Raw genomic sequence first — 22166 nt, 5'->3', positions numbered from 1 at the left:
GCCATGTGCTGACTGCCCAAGACAATGTGATATACCTCACCACCCCAAGAGGTCCTGCAGGTGTCGTCTTTGATATTTTTTGTCAACTTACACACATTCTCTCATATATAGTTTCCTACTAAAATGTGTACAGAGTAGTTGGTTTACATCCTCTGGTCATGGTCAAACAGTTGAGTCAAGGTTTATAATCCAATTGACAGTAACACTAATAGTTTGATAGGTTTACCCTATATGAGGTTGAGCATTGTCCTCCAAAGCTGGGGATGAAATTAACTCAGATGAACTTCTGTTCCGTCTCCATAGTAATAGTGTGATGTTCTGCCATCCTAACTGAGCTGCCAGAGAGGACGGAAACAGCTGTTTTAATCACCATTGGTCTCATGGTCACATCCCTGAACAGTTAGTTACCTTCCTCTCTGGCAGCTCAGTTAGGATGGCAGACTATGCCAGAGTTCAATCAATGGTTGAGATGGGAGAACACTGTGGATGGATCCATCGAGACTAACGTGACAATATATCTCATTTCCCGTTGGTACACTAAGCTGCTGTCCTGATAAGATCATTCCATAACAGCTGTCTGTGAGGTTCTGAGCTTCTGCCTCAGATTAAACTGCTCTCTGAGCCTCTAATTCCCTGGCTGAAAAGTAATAAAAGGAGTCTGTATTAGAGAGGGCTAAACTGCATGTGTAATCTTCTCTTTTTAATCCCCATCTTCTGCTCTCCAAATAAAGGAAGACAGGCACTTGAAAGACCCGCACAGATGGGATGAGCACAGTCGCAATCAAGCTTGACGATAAAAGCAATAAAATAGCATAACAATATCAGATCCTATATGCAATATCAGGTAACATCCAGCTTAAATAAGAATAGTTTGTTTTAAGTTGTGTAACACTATACCTTTCTGGAAAACGACATCAATTATGGAACATAACTAGCCACAGGAAGCAACAGGATTGAAATATACTACACTGTACTTGAATTCTACTACTGTGTGCTTACCCTCTAGTATTTGTTTGCATAAGGTAGTGTGTTTCCACTTAAAATACTGTTTAGATAGGCCTATCCCGAACCTCTTCCCAGGCCACCTGTATGGGAATCACAGACTCACCTTAACCTAACCTCACCCCTACTAACTGAATTAATTCAACCCTACTAGTTAATTAGTAAATGAACTAAGCTAATCCTGCTGAAGCCTGGAAATAACCTTAGTATCAGGTGTTATCAAACATAATAAATCTAATACCATATTCGCACAAACATATATTTACACAAAGTCCTCTTTAAGTTGAAGTTTTGAATGTTATCCCACACTCACTTTACCATAACTTTTGACCACAGGATGCTGGTGAGGGGAGGAGTGCTCATTATAATGGCTGGAATGGAAATCATGTGGTTGATACCATTCCATTCATTCTGTTCTAGCCATAGTTATGAGACCGTTCTCCCCAATTAAGATGCCACCAGCTGCCTTTGCTTTTGACACCCGTATTGGTAAAGAAATAATAGACCACAGATATATAGGCCTACCGAACACTCAACATTAGATTCATTATAAAATATGCAAATGTGGCCGTTTTTCTGTGTTTATTGGTAGTTTTAATGTTTAAATGCTCGAGGAGGAAAAGTCACTAGTCTGGTGGTGTCAAAGAGAGGAAGGAAGTGTGGTGACTTGGCACAAATCCGATGGAAAGTTCACAGGGGAAGTCCGGCATCCCTCCTTGTCCCATCGCCATTAATACACAACTGTCAATCTTATGCTATCCCCTCAAGCTTTAAAGAGGGATGATAGGTAACACTTCCATCACTCCGTTTCCGTCATTGCACTGCTCCCACCAACTTTGGTTTTAAATTAGATCCCCCTTTAGTTTCACCTTTAGTTAACCAGATGGTCCCATTGAGGTCAGAAGACCTCTTTGCCAAGGGAAACCTGGCCAAGTGAGGCAGTATCCCTGCCTGTTCAACTGGGGTTTCCTTGATAGGAAAGATGTGAAGAATATGTCCACTTTGGCCAACTCCAGAAAAGGTCCGTCCATATACATTAAGCTTGACGGATATCTGTAACTCTCCAACCAAGTTGGTGAAATTACAAAAGCATCATAAAACCGTCAATCGATTGTGTGCAGTCCTACGATGTCCCGTGATTTTCTTTTCACCCGGTGAATACACAATGATGTGCCCAAAACATTTAAAAGTCTTTCTTTTGCTCCACTGACATTTTGGGATGGAATGTGTTGAGGCTAAACAAGGAAGTTTGGTACTGTTAAAGGGATACTTCGGGATTTTGGCAATGAGGGCCTTTATCTACTTCCCCCGAGTTAGATGAACTTGTGGATACCATTTTTATGTCTCTGTGTCCAGTAAGAGTTTGAAGGAAATTAGAGGTAGTTTCACAAGTCAATGCTAACTAGCGTTAGCGCAATGACTGGAAGTCTATGGGGATCTGCTAGCATGCTACAGGTTTGGTACAGCATAGAGATCTGCTAGCATGCTACAGGTTTGGTACTGAAAATGACATGAGCCATATGAATCAAATTAAGAAGAACACCAGAATAACCGCTAATGGAATAGCTAACTAAATATGGTTTACCAGTACTGTATTAAAATGTACCTTTTTGACTCTAAGCCTACTGTCCTCAAAAGAACCATTAAAATGAGTGTTATTGCACCGTGCCTCGAATGGCTTCAGATTATTCTAGACAAGACACTCATGCTAAGCAATCCTCCATCTTCAGAGCAGGTGGGTCACCTTTGATAAAGTAATTATTGCATCATTCCATGGGTGGTCCCTAGGCCTCTTGCTCTCTTTGTGGTTATTTCACCGTATCTTGTGGGTCAGTGCTTATATTTGTCCTATTTCACACATGTACAAGTGTGTGAATTGGAAAATGTGATTTTGCATATCCCACTTCCCTGAGACACCCTCGGAAAATGGGGTCAAGGCCAGAGTTGGCCATTACTAGCGACATTTCGCTCATACCGCTAGGCTACCTGCCTCCAGTGGTCGGCCTTAGGCGTCCGACTCTCTAATCTCTCGGCCAGGTAGGGAATGGCTCAACGCAGGGCTGTTGACGCTGAGCGAGTGCGGGAAGAAGGAGGGTATGTGGGTTATGACATTCAGCAGCGGGCTGGCCAGAGGGCTCCCCTCGATGGGGGTCATGGGGATGATGACGTTGTCTGTGTCCCAGACGTGGAAGGCGTTGTGGTGGGAGTTGGTCATGATGGGGGGCATGTGGGAAGGACCGCAGGGCTTCAGGTCACCATCCTTCAGGGGGTCAGGCTCCACGGGACCCAGCAGGCAGTCTGTGTGGAGAGAGAGAGAGAAGTGGGGATAGATGGTGTGATTAGCAGCATATAAATGAATGGTGGTTAGAGATATGACTCCATTCTCCTAGGTTTCCCCAGTTCATAAAATGTAGGCTATTATCACATCCAAATCTTTCACAGAGGCCTGCTAAACAACAGAAACACAATGGGTACAACATGTCTTCAGCAGGCAGTCTGTGGATAGAGAGAGGTGGATGGTGTGATTTAGGGCCTACTTTGTACCTACTTAGGCCGATCATGCCTCAAGGAGCATAGGCTATCCACGGCGCTTCGGTGATTAGTAGGATAGAAACGAATGAGGGCCGGTATTACACAATCCCTCCTATACAGTAGATTCTCTCACAAAAGCATTACATTTGCTTGAAGTCAAAATTGTTTTCCACAGAGACCTGCTAACATAAAGTCAATGGGTCCAAAGTATCTTCTCTAAGAAATTCTGCAATTGCAATGATCTATTAATACTCCATTCTAGCCTACAGTGCTGATGAAGTTATACATAATGATGTGTGCAGTCAACATGTTAGTCTGAATCTCATTCCTTATCCCCTAGGTAACCCCCTCGAACCTTTCAACTGCTGTACAGTCAAAAACCTAATAGGCTAAAACATGTCTCAAATGTACAATTATCCATCAATAGATTGATACACTCCAGTGTACACTACATACGGTATGTTCTTTCTACTTAAAACTCTGATCAATATAGTACTGTAACTTTAAACTAGAACACTATTACAGTATGTGCAGGTTACCTATTAAACTAATCACAATGTCCAGTAACATTCCTTGTCCTTAAAGTACCCCCCCCCCCCCCCCCCCCCCAACTACCTGCTATGTCCAGGGCCAGGTCCTTGATGAGGTGACCGACGATAGCGTAAGCCACAGCCACCACCACGACAGCTGCCATCAGCAGATATAGCATGGATTTAGGCAGCTGGATAATGTCCCTAGGAGGAGGCTTATATTCCTTATAGAGAACATCCTCATCATTAATAAAGATTTTTATCAAATGTCCTGCTTTGTCTGTTAGGTTTAAACTTTTCACGACATCCATGTTGGCGGTGTTCGTGGTGGTCCGCTGCTTTGTAATGCAGGATGTTTTCTGCGATGAGTTCCTTCACAACGTCCACAAAGTTACTCCACAATGTCCCAAGGTTGTAGGATTCTCTTATCCAAGCCTTTCAATGAGTCAATGCTGCATGCAGACTTAAATACACGGAATAAGAAGTACATTAACTGACTGTGTATTCATTTCAACAAATGGACACAAAAGTAAACGTATGGAATATTATTCACTCAATATCATAAAAAGAAAATGAGTCATTGATAGAGACTGATTTCAAGTACCACTTCTAAACCCAAATAGGCTGAGGGAAAAACATAAAACGCTCACCTTGGAATTTCAGTTATTCAATTGTAAAGTGAATGCTGTCCGCCAAAATCCTCAACTTTGATCATGTCTTCACAACCACCCGTTCTTTTATGTTCAATTATATTGGGATATGTGATCACGCATAACCCTTTGAAAAAGTGTTCCAGTGTTGCCTAGGTGAGCAAGCAGGGGAGGTTCCTTAGCAGGAGAGCTTGATCTAGTGTAAGTCAGAGAGCACGTGCGGTGGCCACTGTCCAGGGTGCTGAAGGCGCTCTGGCAGTACCCTCTGGTAACAGCGATGAGAGAATAGCGCACCGAGACAGGATTGGCAGATTACTGCGAGAGAACAAGAAACCTTGGGTAGTCCCGCCCCCTAATCCAATCCCCCATGATCAAACCAGAGGATCAGAACAGAAGTCAATGCAAAAGAAGGTAGTGTCGGTTGACAATCAGCTAATCTCTCGTGGACAGATGAAACGGCGAGAATCTCTCAAGGCTCACGTAGAATTGTGATTACGAGCAGCAGTAGTTCCTGGTTTGGGGTTTTCGTCATTTATTCACTGAAGGCGGTGCTTAAGATGGTGTGGTGATTTTCAAGCCCATGTGCAGATGATAAAAGGTTTCCACTAGATTCCACAGCTACAAAGTCAAAATTGGCTATATTTGCTTCCTTCTTTTGCACTAAGGTAATGACTGAATGCCAAATCACCCCCTTCCCCATGCCCCTCGGCCCTCCATTTGCCTTCACACGCACCTCCGCCATATGCACAAGTGTCCCTCAAAGCTGAGGGAGTGAAAAAAAACGTGTACCTAACCATAAACATCAATGCCTTTCTTAAAATCAATACACAAGTATATATTTTTAAACCTGCATATTTAGTTAATATTGCCTGCTAACATGAATTTATTTTAACTAGGGAAAATGTGTCACTTCTCTTGCAACAGAGTCAGGGTATATGCAGCAGTTTGGGCCGCCTGGCTCGTTGCGAACTGTGAAGACTATTTCTTCCTAACAAAGACAGCCGACTTCGCCAAACGGGGGATGATTTAACAAAAGCGCATTTGCGAAAAAAGCACAATCGTTGCACGACTGTACCTAACCATAAACATCAATGCCTTTCTTAAAATCAATACACAGAAGTATATATTTTTAAACCTGCATATTTAGCTAAAAGAAATCCAGGTTAGCGGGCAATATTAACCAGGTGAAATTGTGTCACTTCTCTTGCGTTCATTGCACGCAGAGCCAGGGTATATGCAACAGTTTGGGCCGCCTGGCTCGTTGCAAAACTAATTTGCCAGAATTTTACGTAATTATGTCATAACATTGAAGGTTGTGCAATGTAACAGGAATATTTAGACTTAGGGATGCCACCCGTTAGATAAAATACGGAACGGTTCCGTATTTCACTGAAAGGAAAAACGTTTTGTTTTTGAGATGATAGCTTCCGGATTCGACCATATTAATGACCTAAGGCTCGTATTTCTGTATGTTTATTATATTATAATTAAGTCTATGATTTGATAGAGCAGTCTGACTGAGCGATGGTAGGCACCAGCAGGCTCGTAAGCATTCATTCAAACAGCACTTTTGTGTGTTTTGCCAGCAGCTCTTCGCTGTGCTTCAAGCGTTGCGCTGTTTATGACTTCAAGCCTATCAACTCCAAAGATTAGGCTGGTGTAACCAATGTGAAATGGCTAGCTAGTTAGCAGGGTGCGCGCTAATAGCGTTTCAAACATCACTCGCTCTGATACTTGGAGTAGTTGTTCCCCTTGCTCTGCATGGGTAACGCTGCTTCGAGGGTAGCTGTTGTCGATGTGTTCCTGGTTCGAGCCCAGGTAGGAGCGAGGAGAGGGACGGAAGCTATACTGTTACACTGGCAATACTAAAGTGCCTATAAGAACATCCAATAGTCAAAGATATATGAAATACAAATCGTATAGAGAGAAACAGTCCTATAATTCCTATAATAACTACAACCTAAAACTTCTTACCTGGGAATATTGAAGACTCATGTTAAAAGGAACCACCAGCTTTCATATGTTCTCATGTTCTGAGCAAGGCACTTCAACGTTAGCTTTCTTACATGGCACATATTGCACTTTTACTTTCTTCTCCAACACTTTGTTTTTGCATAATTTAAACCAAATTGTTTCATTATTTGAGGCTAAATTGATTTTATTGATGTATTATATTAAGTTAAAATAAGTGTTCATTCAGTATTGTTGTAATTGTCATTATTACAAATAAAAATAAAACGTTAAAAAAAAATCGGCGGATTAATCGGTATCTGCTTTTTTTGGTCATCCAATAATCGGTATCGGTGTTGAAAAATCATAATCGGTCAACCTCTAATTTCACCAAACAAAGACAGATATGCAACTACAGAGGACAAACATAAGTACCAGGTAGGTGTTTCATATTATTATAATTTTTTTATATTGACCTTGGTTGTATCGATGTAGTCTGAACTAGATTCCACAAAGCCTGGTCTCTGCTCCACTCCGTTGGTGGAATCTACATAAACCTCCTTCACCATGGAGTGGAGTCCACTAGACCAGCGGTTCCCAAACTGTGGGGTACGTGCTCGGCAGGGAACTCAGTCCGGCTTTCAACTTACTCTGGAAAGTTGTAATAGTAGTCACCTTGTCCTAAAGAGATTTACACGGTTATCAAAACGTCATGCCAGGGTAAGCCTGAGTGGCGCAGAGGTTTAAGGCACTGCATCTCAGTGCAAGAGGTTTCGCTACAGTCTATGGTTCGAATCCAGGCTATATCACATTCGGACGTAATTGGGAATCCTATAGGGTGGTGCACAATTGGTCCGGGGAAGGCTGTCATTGTAAATAAGAATTTGTTCTTAACTGACTTGCCTAGTTAGAGGTTCAAATAACAAAATATTTAAGCCTACACAAGACACAGCCCACATTTTAAGTGTTTCTAAAATCCCCTATGGAAAAAAAATGTATGGTGGAAAAACGATTGGAACCATTTCTGTGTTTGACTGTCAGGTTTTATGGGTATTAGGCCTCATATTATGGTACTCTATTCAGAAGTAAAACAGGAAATATTTTACTTCATTCCCAAGAGAATTGTACTTCTAAAGTAACCTAGATTAACAATCAGCAGCATCAGCAGGATTGTATAATGTTCGACTGTGGCTGTGTTAACTCAAATCAAATGTTATTCCCTCAAAATAAATAGCTGATCCTGAAAGGCTCTCAATATTGCCCCACTAGCGCTCGAGGCTAACGTTAGTTAGCTATTTTCCCGGAAACTAACAGGCGCGTAATTTGACATTCCATCTCAAAAACAAAGGTTTATTTTTCTTACACGACGCTTGTAGTAAGTAGCTAGCTATTTTTGAAACATTATACTCAGAGAATTGTAAAAAGGTCGTACCATTATTAACTAGCTTGCAAGCCAGGATATAGTACCAAAACTAGCTAGCTAACGTTAGCTTGTAAACAAGCCGCATCGTCGGTGCAAGCGAGCTTCGGGTTTTAATGAATGTAACGGCAGTACTAGACAAAATGCAATAACGTAAGCTAGCCAACTAGGTAATGTTACCTGTAGAAACAGACTTTTCAAATAGCTGTCTTCTATAGGGTTCGTCGTTTTTCATTCCAGTGCAGTTAGTAAAATGTTTCCTGTCCATCCTACTGTCACAGCTGGCTAGTTCATTTCTTATCCACCAACTAACGTTACCTACCTAACAGTTAGTTAACGTTAGCTGAAACAGCGACCCCCACTGTTCTGTCACGCGAAGTGCATTGCCATTGTACCTCCAGATATATGGCGAAAGTCTGAACATTCACATTTATTTCTCATATGTAATCTGAAGATCTGCAAATGGATGCCTTTTTCTTTGACAAGCTGCCTTCCACCTCACAATCAACTCCTAAACCCAGACATGAGACTTCCCAGGTACAGCTATTGATTGACCTTTTCTGACATTATATATCTAGTTACAGTAGATAGTTAAATGGATTTACATCGTTGATTCTAATAGTTCCGCTGTATGTTCTTGTGATTGCAGATTAATGTCTCCTGCCTCCAGATGGACCCTGATGAAGGTCTTGGCACTGACCACGATTCAACCAATGAGCGATCTTCATTCATGACCATGAGCACTAATGAGAGTCAGGAACACCAGATAAGGTATTTAAATCCCTAGTCAAGACTCTTTATTTGTTCGTGAATAGTTCAAGTCCTACTCCGTTCTCCGTTTCAGCTCATTTGTCGCGCGATTTGGGGACACATAGTAAAGGAAGAAACTCAAAGGAAAGTCACTTCATCTGTGGAAAGTCAACCAATGCGTTAATGTTGATTTAAGATGAATTAACTAAATGTACTTTCTTGCTTTAAGTTCCAGGATAGATGACATTGGCAAGAAGGTCCAGGACCTGGTTGGGAAGATAAACGACAGCCGGACCATGGACCAGACGATTATGGACAACTTTCAGGACAAGCTAGTGGAAAAGGTATGTAGCTAACTGCCAACATCACGGTTTATCAAACCACATTTTATTGGTTGTGTACACATATTTAGCAGATGTTATTGCGGGGGTAGCAAAATGCTTATGTTCCTAGCTCCAACAGTGCAGTAATACCTAACAATACACGCAAATCCCCAAAATAAAAAAGGAATTAAGAAATATAAAAATATTAGAACGAGCAATGTCAGAGTCCATATATACACACATACACATATATATATATATATATGTGTGTGTGTGTGTGTGTGTGTGTGTGTAAGGCATTATGGACAGTATATGAATAGAAAAGCTGTGTACAGAAGTAGTTATATGGGAAAAGCCTTGACTAGAATACAGTATATACATATGAAGTGGGTAAAACAGTATGTAAAGGTCATTAAAGTGACCAGTGTTCAATGACTATGTACATAGGGCATAGTTATCACATCAGTTGCTCAACAATTGAAAATGTACTTTCCCAATGTGTATTTACTTCAAGAAACCAAATGCACATATGTATAAATGGGTATGTTATATTTGTAGGCCATTGTGTTGTACAACATTGTCATAGACTGTCCAACAGTTTCATTATAGCGTACTCTACATACTATTCTATGTCAATGCTCTCCATCAGGTGGGTGAGCTCTGCGGGCAGATGAAGGAGCACATGTACACTGTCTACGAGGAAAACAGCCATGCCATGCAGGCCACGCTCCAGGAGCTTACTCTGGTGCTGGAGAGCTGCAGTAGGCTCAACACTGAGCTACACGCCGTCTCCCAGGCCCTGGCAGGACTCAACAGGGGCCTGACTCTGCACCGGAGTAGTGAGTGACTACACTCTTATAAATAAAGGGTTCCAAAAGGGTTCTTTGGCTGTCCCCATAGGAGAACCCTTCTTGCTTCCAGGTAGTTTCCTTTTAGTTCCAGGTAGTACCCTTTTGGGTTCCATAAAGAACCCTTTACACAGAGGGTTCTACATGGAAACGAAAAAGGGTTCTCCTGTGGGGACAGCCGAAGAGCCCTTTTGGAACCCTTTTTTCTAAGTGTAGTTTGACAGCCTTTGGACAGCCATTGATGACCCCACTGTACTGTGCCAGCCCCGTGCGGTGGTTGGTTATAGAATAACTGTGCTGGTTCAAGTGTAGACTAGCTAATTAAATATACCTGCTCTGCAGTTTTAAGTCTGGTGCTTTTGGAAGTACTGTTTTGGTTAATAAACCTGAGTGTGTTGTTACAAAGCCATGGCTCGCTTCTTTGTCATTTCAGTTAGTGTGATTGCATGTCAATGGCTTTTTTGACCAGATAATGTGAAATAATGAGAAAAAAAAATTCCTTTGCAAGTGAGTCCCTAATCCTATGACTATTTCGATATGGCAGATCATTGAATTGGGACATTCTCTGTCCTCAAAAAGGGCACTGATTTAAGTCAGCCGTCGGTATCACAATTACGAAATTATACAATTCATAATTTCAAAATATGCTTTATGTTCAGTTCATTTCTTTCACCTAGAAATAAATCAAATAGACCAGTTGTGAAATCTGGTCTAATCAAATCTGGTCAAATCTCTAAAGCAAAACAAAACCGTCTCATATTTGGACACAGTGTTTCTTTCAGGTTCAACCTCTCACCCATTAAGATATGTTATGGAATAAGTTATATTTCTAATCTATACAGATCCCGTATCACCGTAATAGGAGACTGAAGCTACTGTATCAACATTCAAGCTGACATAGTATTTCAATCGTCGATTGATTGAGTACAGGTACATAAGCAAAACAAAACCGTCTCATATTTGGACCTAGTGTTTCTTTCAGGTTGACTTTTACTTTAATATACTCTCACCAAACAGAGGCACTTGGGGATGGAAGTCCATCAGGAGTCAGGCACACACCCTCAGTGATTACTTCTCAGAAGACAGATAGATGGGTAGCTCAAGGCTTTCCCAGTCTACTTTAAGTCCGTTATTCAGTCCGTTGTAATAGGACAAGGAGGAGAGTTTACTTCTCAACAGTGAATGACTGCAGGCCAGTGATGGCTCGGCCCAGGATCAAGGCATGGATGTCATGGGTACCTAGAAGAACAAGCAAAGACAACGGCATTGTGGGTTGATTATTTGATAAGAGAAATGTGCAAGTGAGGCTAAACTTTGGATTTAAATTACATTAGATATTGTAGGGATATATAATACATACATACTGAGAACACAGTAGGTTGGTGGCATCTTAATTGGGGAGGATGGGCTCGTGGTAATGGCTGAAGCTGAATAAGTGGAATGGTATCAAATACATCAAACACATGGTTGATGCCATTCCATTTACTCCGTTCCAGACATTATTATGAGCCGTCCTCCCCTCAGCAGCCTCCACTGACTGAGATTTATACCACAAAAACAACAAGTAACTGTAACACTTAATTTGTACACTACTGACCTCTGCTGGTTATCCAGTCTCATTGTCTCACTCCAATCCAGACTACTTTCTGCTCATGTTCCAATCACCTGTTCTTCTATCCAACCTTTCCATCCTTTAAACACCATATTCAATCAATCTTCTCCTCACCTTCGTATGTGTTGACGGCCTCCAGGTTCATGACGTGTCTGATAATGTGGTACTCGTCTGCGATGCCGTTGCCTCCCAACATGTCTCGGGCCTGCCTGGCGATGTCCAGGGACTTCCCACAGCTGTTCCTCTTCAGCATGGAGATCATCTCAGGGGCCGCTCTGAGGGAGGGAAGACAGACAGGATAGAGGTCAGTGTTTAATATAATGAAGAAAGATGGACACATACAGTACACACACAGAGATAGTCTCTCTTCACATATTCAACATGAAACTAGTACACAGACCAATGCATAAACACACACTGCAGTCTCTCCTCACATCCAAAAGCAAACATTTCGCTCACTCAGTGGGTACTCCACTCACTTCTTGTCGTCGATGAGTCTGCCTAGGGCCAGACAGGACTGCAGGCCGATGGTGATCTCTGTCAGCATGTCCGCCATCTTCTTCTGCATCAGCTGGTTCCTGGCCAGGGGCACGCCAAACTGGATCCTGAATGGACCAAAACAAAAGAGAGCGAATCAGATGTCAGCAACATATAATATGGTCCTAAAATGCTGAAAGAAGTCAGGATGGCAGCTTGACTCCCTTCAATACTCTTTACTACTGAGCTAACGTGTTCCTGAACAAGCTACTTCATCCGTTCATACCAAAAAGTGCTCTGAAATAATAGAGTTGATGACATAATGAGTAGGGGGGGAGGTGTTTACCTGTCCAGTGTGTACTGGCGGGCAGCGTGGAAGCAGAACTCGGCAGCACCCAGAGCTCCCCAGGCGATACCATAGCGGGCGTTATTCAGACAGCCGAAGGGACCCTGACCACAAATGAGACATATACAGTATGATCAGTTCAATATATTATATTTTAACAGAACACCTTTTCTTCATCTTTAGAGAACTGACTTTGTTTTCTAGATCACATCTCGAGAGTTCCTTAAACATACAGTATCTCGGCCAGCAGCTTTGATTCAGTCAGAATTGTTCCTATAGTAAATAATTCCATTTACAGTATTCTAAACAGCATTATTTGTTTGAGTCCAACAGTTAGGCTTACTCACAGCCAGTCCAGAGACGTTGGGCAACATATTCTCTTGGGGCACCTCCACCTCGTCCATCAGGATCATGCCCGTGGCCGACGCCCGCAGAGAGAACTTGCCCTCGATCTTAGGCGTTGCCAGGCCCTTCATGCCACGCTCCAGGATGAAACCTCTGATCCTGCCATCCTCACACTTAGCCCAGACCACCGCGATGTCCGCCACGGGTGAGTTGGTGATCCTGGGGGATAGGGGAGAGAATACGTTAAGTTAGTTACCCATAGTGAGAGTTAGGGTATTATAGGTTCAACTACATCATATGCGAGGGTAAGGGCATATAATATGGTGGGGGGACGCAGGCAGGGAAAAGCTAGAGGGCCAACTATAAGAGCTCATAATTATGGCCCTGAGTTTTAATACAAGGGCAATGTGGATACTGCTTGCATTACGAAACATATATAGAGACGTAACAGTGCAAACAGTCTGGCATGGGCTTTGCCAACAACTGGTGTAAGGTTACTGCATCTATATATGGATTGCTATGCATGAAGCTGTGCATGAGGTCCCTCTCATTACGTTCTTTCCATAATGAGACAGTCACACGTACATCTAACCTTTATGTCATGCCACCTAAAGTTCCCACAGTGTAGACAACAAACATTGTGGAAGTACTGTTTTTTACACCTGCATTTTTCAGCATCCATATAACTGAAGGGATATGTCTCCTCATTGGGACATTTTATAGCACAAATCACATTTTATTGGTCACATACACATGGTTAGCAGATGTTAATGCAAGTGTAGCGAAATGCTTGTGCTTCTAGTTCCGACCATGCAGTAATATCTAACAAGTAATCTAACAATTTCACAACAACTACCTCATACACACAAGTGTAAAGGAATGAATAAGAATATGTACATATAAATATATGGATGAGCGATGGCCGAACGGCATAGGCAAGATGCAGTAGATGGTATAGAGTACAGTATATACATTTGAGATGAGTAATGTAGGGTATGTAAACATTAGGGTTAGGGTTAATTGACTCATAACTACTCTACCTACCTAGCCTGGTCTTTCAAAGAAGTGAACTAAAGCAGAAACAGAATGGTATGGTAACCCAGACTAGAACCTACCCAGTCAGACATACATGCAGACTGGTCAGATAGACTGGTACCCAGGTTAGAAGAACCTTACCATGTCTTGGCTCCGCTGATGGTGAAGGTGCTACTAGAGGGGTTGTACTTGGCCTTGGTCTCCATGCCCGCGGGGTCACTGCCGTGGTTGGGCTCAGTCAGGCCGAAACAGCCCAAGATCTCCCCACGAGCTGCAGCATTACACAGAGAGAGATGGTATTATGAAGAGGCCTTATCTAACTGGAATATGAGCTCTGCTTCAGTCTGCATTAGTTGAATTCTCAATTTCACACCACAATTACTTTGTACAACAACTTAGACTTTTGTCTATGTGCCAATATTAACTATGTATAAACACTTGTTGTTTGTTCATCTACATTATTTTTCTTCATACTTATGAACTGAAACCCAACACAGTTTCTAAACCGAAAATTATTGGTTCGGTCAGTATCAACCATTTATTGAGGACATTGATATCGATAATAACAATAAGTAGCCTTTACTATAGGAATGTGAAGTTTGAAATGAAGTAAGTCTGGGCTATTGCTAATATGGGCTATTGCTAATGGGACAATTGATATCTGAGTGAGTGCGGGTTTTTCCTTTCTTCAATCGATAGCTACAACATCTAAAGTAGTTGAAGTAGTTTTAAGGGTAATGTAAAAAAGTAACTGGCACACATTAACGTTATGAATTTATCGTTCAATTTATCGTGATACTACAGTCAATTTATCAGGATATGGATTTTTTTCCATATCGCCCAGCTCTAGTATCTATACCATGTGTCATTTTACTATGGAATATATAGTAGTTATTGCTTACCTAGCCTGGGTAGCCACTTCTCCTTCTGTTCCTCTGTGCCGTATGCGTTGATGGGGTGCATCACCAGTGAGGACTGGACACTCATGACTGACCGGTAGCCACTGTCCACCCTCTCCACCTCCCTGGCAATGAGCCCGTAGGCCACGTAGCTGGTGCCGGCACAACCATAACCTGGGTGAAGAAGAGACAAAGTTGAGGAAGAAGGACAATTAGTGGACTAATCGAGTTGAGCATGAAGATTGAATATGAACACATCAATAAAAGGATGATGCATGTTTCATATGTTATTTACCTTGGATGGTTGGCCCCAAGACACCCAGCTCTCCCATCTCTGAGACAATCTCACGATGGAAATCTGTGGGGGGGAGACAAACAAACAGAAAGTGAGCATGAATAAATAGTTTATAGAGAAGTTCATTGTGCAACATGAGAAGTCTTCTCTCCAGGAATAGCACCTCAGCCTGTGTTTACAGTTGTGTCTGTTGGCCATGTGTCAGTGCTGACATTTATCTCCGTTGGCCATGTGTCAGTGCTAACATTTATCTCCGTTGGCCATGTGTCAGTGCTGACATTTATCTCCGTTGGCCATGTGTCAGTGCTGACATTTATCTCCGTTGGCCATGTGTCAGTGCTGACATTTATCTCCGTTGGCCATGTGTCAGTGCTGACATTTATCTCCGTTGGCCATGTGTCAGTGCTGACATTTATCTCCGTTGGCCATGTGTCAGTGCTGACATTCGTGTCCGCTGGCCATTTGTCAGTGCCTCAGCTTGTCGCTGTTGGCCATGGCCATGCCTCAGCCTATGTCTGTGCTTACACACTGCGTCAGTGCTTACGTTCGTGTCTGTTGGCCATGATGATGCGTGGCATTAGTTTCTCCTGGCAGTAGGTCCTGAAAGAGTCTCTGATCATCACCTCCTCCTCTGTCAGCAGGCCGTCCAGCTCCAGGGCGTCACGCCAGTTAAACTGCACCTTGGCTGTAGAGGGCCATGGGAATTAGAACATGAGGCGACACAAACATGGTGATGTCATACTGTCCACCACCACGTTTCATAATATAATACACCATGTCTGTATGTGTAGCCAGTGGCACCTAGCGGTGAAATGTACACATGATGCGGTTTGTCCAATACTGTAGCTTTACAAGTTTAACTTGTATAAATTACTTACGTGTTTTAACTGGCTTCTTGGCGACCACTTCGGCTTCTGAAAGAGTCAACGGCACAATAAGTAATCAACCGAGACCAACAAAAAAGCAGCAATACATTCTAGACTCTTAAAAATGTCACTTTAATTCAATCCCATTCTATGTTATTATATGCTCACATGTAAACTCACCGTTTTGGGCTGGTGAAGCTGCTGCTGTGCCCTGTGCCCGGGAGGCTGAGATTGCAGCACATTTCTTAGCGTTGGAGAGCAAACGAGTCACAGCACCTCTGAGAGCCATGGTACACAGTCTGAAAGAAACACAAGACACATTTAACGGTATACTAAGGAGAGTGAAGAGTATACATTTACAAAACATGATATTATCATATTATCAAATGAATTATTCATTTTGAGAAAAATGTATGACATTTAAAACAATGTGATGGTCAAAAATCACATTTGAAGCATTTTAGTGACAATACTGTAACATACTGTACCAATAATGGCAGTTATAATCAAATGGAAAAAAATCCTATGGTACAGATTCTTGTTTTAATATAATTTTCCTGGTGTTCCATAGCTCTATTTGAACGAATAAGATAAGAAATGTCATGTTTTATGGTAGCTGTCCTTCATTACACAAGCCTGTTACAAAACATTGTATAACACATGTTGAACAGCAAGTAAAAAAAAAAAAAAACGTTCTAAACAGTAGCAGTAAAAACAAGTCTTCCTCCGCAATAATGTAAGATTGCAGTGAGCAACTTCATGCACAACATAGTATCATTACTGTACCTGTTCTTGTCTGATAATTATTTCCGATGATCTGATAATGTTGGCCTTATCTCAGGCAACGCTGGTTGTTTTGTAATCGCTGGAGTGTGACGTCAAATGGCTCCACGTGAGGGCGTGGGGACAGCTTTACAAGCCAATAGACACGACACCTGTGAAGTAGAAGATTATGCAACAGAGTGCGTTATGAAACTTAGATTTTGTTAACCTTGAATTAAAGCATTACAAAAAATGTATATATATTTGCATTATAAAACTATTTAGAGTGTAATGATTCATAAAGTTATGTGTGGGTTAAATACTTTTTGTCATTGATTTTTCTTTTTGGAACTTTTTCCAAAAGTGAAGAATGCCACACTCAAAATGGCGCTAATCTATAGCCATCTGGCCGAGGGCATGTCGTGGGCGTTGGCACACTTCCTTCCCATCTCATTGGCTGTGAGTATATAAATGCCGCGTTCAAATGCTAGTCGGAACTAGGAACTCGGAATTTTTTCTATTTGCAGGTATATCTCACTGATCATCCCCAAAGCCAACACCTCATTTGGCCGCCTTTCCTTCCAGTTCTCTGCTGTCAGTGACTGGAACGAATTGCAAAAATCGCTGAATTTGGAGACTTTTATTTCCCTCACCTACTTTAAACATCAGCTACCTGAGCTGCTAACTGATCACTGCAGCGTACATAGTCCATCTGTAAATTGCCCACCCAATCTACCTACCTCATCCCCATACTGTTTTTATTTTATTTACTTTTCTGCTCTTTTGCACACCAGTATCTCTACTTGCACGTCATCATATGCTCATTTATCACTCCAGTGTTAATCTGCTAAATTGTAATTATTCGCTCCTATGGCCTATTTATTGCCTACCTCCTCATGCCTTTTGCACACACTGTATATAGACTTTATTTTTTTCTGCAGTGTCATTGACTTGTTTATTGTGTTACTGGCTTGTGTATTGTTTACTCCATGTGTAACTCTGTGTTGTTGTCTGTGTCACACTGCTTTGCTTTATCTTGGCCAGGTCGCAGTTGTAAATGAGAACTTGTTCTCAACTAGTCTACCTGGTTAAATAAAGGTGAAATAAAAAAGAATTGAAAGAATATATATATGTTCGTCATATGCCGCCTTCAAAACAAATGGCAACTGGGAACTCGGAAATCTCCGACTTCCGATTTCAGTGCGCTCAAGACAACTGGAAACTCGGAAAAAACGAGCTCTGACTGGGAAATATTATTTTGAACGGTCATCCAAGTCGGAATTCCAACTCGGGAACTCGGGCCTAGAGACTTTCCGACTTGAAGATCACTGACGTCATAATTTGATCTCGTATATTTCCGAGTTCCCAGATGTCTTGAATGCACCACTAGATTGTAAAAAATAGGTCCAGGTGGCAAATGGCCATGTGCTTCTGAAGACTAGGTTCAAAATACTGTATCTTAAACCAAGCCCGAAGACACCACAATTGTATAGGAGTGTAGTATTAAAAGTATTATCCAATTATAGTGTTTATTTACCATACCATACATATATTTGTTAAAAAACAAAAAACATATTTGTTGAACGTTTTCAATTAAACATATTGAGAAATGAAATGTAGGCTTTATATTAGGCAGTGGTGGAAAGAGTACACAATTGTCATACTTGAGTAAAAGTAATGATATCTTTAATAGAAAATTACTCAAGTAAAAGTGAAAGTCACCCACTAAAATACTACTTGAGTAAAGTCTAAAAGTATTTGGTTATAAATATACTTAAGTATCAAAAGTAAAAGTATAAATCATTTCAAATTCCCTACATTAAGCAAACCAGACAGCACGATGTGCTTGTTTTTTTTATTTATGGATAGCCAGGGGAACATTCGAACACTTAGGCAATAATTTACAAACAAAGCCTTTGTGTTTAAGGAGTCCTCCAGATAAGAGGCAATAGGGATGACCTGGGATGTTGTCTTGATAAGTGTGTGAATTTAACAATTTTCCTGTCCTGCTAAGCATTCAAAATGTAATGAGTACTTTTGGGTGTCAGGGAAAATGTATGTAGTAAAAATTATATACTTTTCTTTAGTAATGTAGTGAAGTAAAAGTTGTCCAAAATATAAATTGTAAAGTACAGACACCCACAAAAACTACTTAAGTAGTACTTTAAAGTATTTTTACTTAAGTACTTTACGCCACTGATATTAGGCTATGTGGCATTTAATCAGAATTGAATGAGATAAGCCTAAAATTGTTTGTTTGGTGAACAACATGTGTGGTTGGGATATTTTCATATAGAAAAAGTAAATAGCTCAACACGATACTTTGAATAGATCAGTTTGCTGAATGAAATGTGTGTATAATGATTACAGTTGTCAATGCAAATTAACAACAATATAAAATTCATTATGCAGAAAGGATTAATTAGGCAAAAATGATTACTTCCAAGCATTCAAAGGCCAGAAAACTAAATATAAGAAGCGGAACCTCATTCATTATTCATGGTATGTTATGTTAGACGAATCTTGGCATAGTTCATCCACATGACACCCCTGAAAGCAAGGATAGGGTTGTCAGGGCTGACCACAATAGCCTCTATTTGCTATGTCACCCGGCCTACACGGTTGCTGAGGTACGATCTCTCTCTCTCTTAATTCAATTGAAAGGGGCTTTATTTCACTTGTTTTGGCAATGTAAACACATGTTTCCCATGCCAAAACAAGTGAAATAAACAATAAACAAAAGTGAGAAGATACAAAACATCAACAAAAACCGATTTGAGTTTAACAGTAAATATTGCACTGAAAAAGGTTTAAAGAAAGATAAAGACATTTCAAGTGTTATATTATCAGCTATGTACAGTGTTTTAGCAATGTGCAAAATAATTGTGGTACGAATAGTAGGGGAAGATAAATAAACAGATAAGTATTGGTGGTATTTACAATGTTGTTTGTGCTCCACTGGTTGCCCTTTTCTCAAGGCAACGGGCCACAAATCGTGCTGCTATGAATGCACACTGCGGTATTTCACCTAACAAATATGGGAGTTTATCAATGTTTGATTGTTTTCAAATTCTTTGTGAGTCTGTGTGATCTGTGAGAAATATGTATCTCTAAAATTGTCATTCTGAAGGTTAGGAAGTGCAGCTTAGTTTCCACCTCATTTTGTGGGCAGTGGGCACATAGCCTGTCCTCTCTTGAGAGCCAGGTCTGCCTATGGCGACCTCTATCAATAGCAAGGCTATGCTCACTGTCTGTACATAGTCAAGGATTTTCTTAATTTTGGGTCAGTCACAGTGGTCCTGTATTCTGCCACTGTATACTCTCTGTTTAGGGCCAGATAGCATTCCAATTTTCTCTGTTTCATGGTTGATTCTTTCCAGTGTGTCAAGTAATTGTGTGCTTTCCTGGAGCTCTGTGGGGTCGTTTTATGTTTGTGAACACAGCCAGCTGGCTGAGGAGCAAAAACAGCTGGCTGGGGAGACTTTTCTTTAGGTTTGTCTCTCTGCAGGTGAGAGCTTTGTGGTGGAACGTGTCAACATCGCTTCCTTTTAGGTGGTTATATAATTGAACAGCTCTTTTTTGGAGCGTATAGTCCTAATGCTCTGCATGCATTGTTTGGGGTTTTGCGTTGTACCTAAAGTATATTTTTGGATGTTTGTCCCATATTGTGAATTCTTGGTTGCTGAGTGGACCCCAGACTGCACAACCATAGAGGGCAATGGGTTCTATAACTGATTGAAATATTTTTAGCCAGATCCTGATTGTGATGTCGAGTTTTATGTTCCTTTTGATGGCGTAGAAGGCCCTTGCCTTATCTTTTAGATTGTTCACAGCCTGGTGGAAGTTACCTGTGGTGTTGATGTTTAGGCCGAGGTAGCTATAGTTCTTTGCAGTGGCGATTTTAGCATGTAAATCTTGGTGGGGCAAAAATAAATAAAAGTGGGATGCATGCCAGCAAAGCCACAACACAACACTAAACAATACATTAATTGTACTATAAACGGTTCCCACAAACTGTTAGGGCCTACATAAAGCTGTCCAAACAGCAGTCCCAACATTTTACCACTGCTACACCTGGCTATCAGCGGAGCCTTGTCTGGTAGCAAAACAGTCATTCAGCCTCATTTACTGCCTTTTAAAAAAACATAGCTCCTATGGCTGACTTGCTTAAACAAATGTGTACATGTACAAACTGTGGCATAAGGGGACGACAAGCGGATAAAAGGCAATCCATAATTTTGATTAAAACATCAATGAGTGAGCTAGGATGGACGTAGTCAATATACATTTTTTTAAGCACTTTTGAAATGTACAGCGACAGAATTCAGAACATGGGCTGTTCTTACAGTGTTCTCCCTGTACACCAAGTCAGAACCATATAATAAATAAAGGGGGCATATAAACACACAATGAAAGCTCTTACAATATTCTCTAAAACCTTTCTCTTAAACAGGCTATAGGCTACATGTGCACCACCAAGTCAGAACAGTAGGCGAAATTAAGAGGGGTAAATAGACCAAATTATTAGGGTGAGGCACATCTTACTACACAACATACACTTGGTATTACTTTCTTAGCTACTCCCTGGCATAGTACATAATCTATGCAGCAGCATACAATACATTTTTGGACACACCTTGTTGTGCTGTGCTCACTTGAACAGGAAGGTGGAGCGGCGGTCCTTCATGGTCAAATGTTGATATCAAAGTTTGTCATTCTCTGGATTTATGGTGCTTTCAAAACATCTGGGAACTCTGAAAAAAACTTGGTCGAAATATGATGACGTCATTGATTTTCAGGTAGCTCTAGAAAGAGGACAGATTTACAATTCCGAGTTGGATGACCGTTGATAACTTTTCCGGAGCTCGTTTATTCCCGACTTCCCAGTTGTCTTGAACTCACTGAAGTCAAGTTTTTGCAGTTACGAGTTAACAGTTGTTTTGAGCGTGGCACAAATCACACTTCATTGACAGCATTGCCAATGTTGAATGTTTATAATTTTAAATTAGGAAAATCCCAGATTTGGGACCACACAGCCACTGTCACTGATTCCTTCCAAACCACTCATTGTTGAACTTACGATTTCCAACTTGTTGTGTAATGTTTATGTCCAATGGCCGATGAGCACCGATACGTTTTATCTATAATTTCTCTTCAATATTTAAAGCTCCGTATTTTCTGTTGGCTTGACCCACCACCACAGAAAGCACTTAGCTAGGCTGAAACACTGTCATTTTGGAGCTTCCTTACTCAAGAAAACAAAAAATAGACCATGTTTGTATGTGGCTGTATTAACTCAATGATATATATTTTTTTTCACATTGTTTACCTTGGCAAGTCAGTTAAGATCAAGTTCTTATTTACAATGATGGCCTAGGAACAGTGGGTTAACTGCCAAGGTTCAGGGGCAGAACTACAGATTTTTACCTTGTCAGCTCGGGGATTCAATCTTGCAACCTTTCGGTTACTGGTCCAACACTCTAACCACTAGGCTACCTGCCGCCCCAAATTAATCCTGATTAAT

General features: G+C 41.2%; 3 protein-coding genes across 3 annotated transcripts; 1 reads left to right on the top strand and 2 right to left on the bottom strand.

The window, feature by feature from the left end:
* Window positions 1-1569: 1569 nt before the first annotated feature.
* LOC145859428 (uncharacterized) lies at window positions 1570-5815 on the bottom strand. Its single transcript, XM_082958763.1, has 2 exons — window positions 4150-5815; window positions 1570-3300 (listed from the first exon to the last, which is right to left on the bottom strand). Exons 1-2 carry the CDS (start codon window positions 4373-4375, stop codon window positions 3008-3010), a joined length of 519 nt encoding a protein of 172 aa, XP_082814889.1. The 5' UTR covers window positions 4376-5815; the 3' UTR covers window positions 1570-3007.
* Window positions 5816-6952: 1137 nt separating this feature from the next.
* On the top strand, window positions 6953-10004 carry LOC145859370 (synaptonemal complex central element protein 2). The gene is made up of 5 exons (XM_082958445.1): window positions 6953-8039; window positions 8539-8621; window positions 8734-8855; window positions 9064-9178; window positions 9807-10004. Exons 2-5 carry the CDS (start codon window positions 8547-8549, stop codon window positions 10002-10004), a joined length of 510 nt encoding a protein of 169 aa, XP_082814571.1. The 5' UTR covers window positions 6953-8039; window positions 8539-8546.
* Window positions 10005-10637: 633 nt separating this feature from the next.
* Window positions 10638-16835, bottom strand: LOC106564571 (glutaryl-CoA dehydrogenase, mitochondrial). Its single transcript, XM_014130714.3, has 12 exons — window positions 16667-16835; window positions 16061-16179; window positions 15893-15928; window positions 15559-15699; window positions 15015-15077; window positions 14723-14893; window positions 13962-14091; window positions 12788-13004; window positions 12441-12544; window positions 12097-12222; window positions 11732-11892; window positions 10638-11244 (listed from the first exon to the last, which is right to left on the bottom strand). Exons 2-12 carry the CDS (start codon window positions 16167-16169, stop codon window positions 11171-11173), a joined length of 1332 nt encoding a protein of 443 aa, XP_013986189.1. The 5' UTR covers window positions 16170-16179; window positions 16667-16835; the 3' UTR covers window positions 10638-11170.
* Between the last annotated feature and the right edge of the window lie 5331 nt (window positions 16836-22166).

This window comes from Salmo salar, chromosome 12 (assembly GCF_965601325.2).
Source record: "Salmo salar chromosome 12, fSalSal1, whole genome shotgun sequence".
NCBI classification, from domain to species: Eukaryota; Metazoa; Chordata; class Actinopteri; order Salmoniformes; family Salmonidae; genus Salmo; species Salmo salar.
Note: the sequence above shows the minus strand (reverse complement) of the source record. Positions and strands in the feature narration are given on the sequence as shown.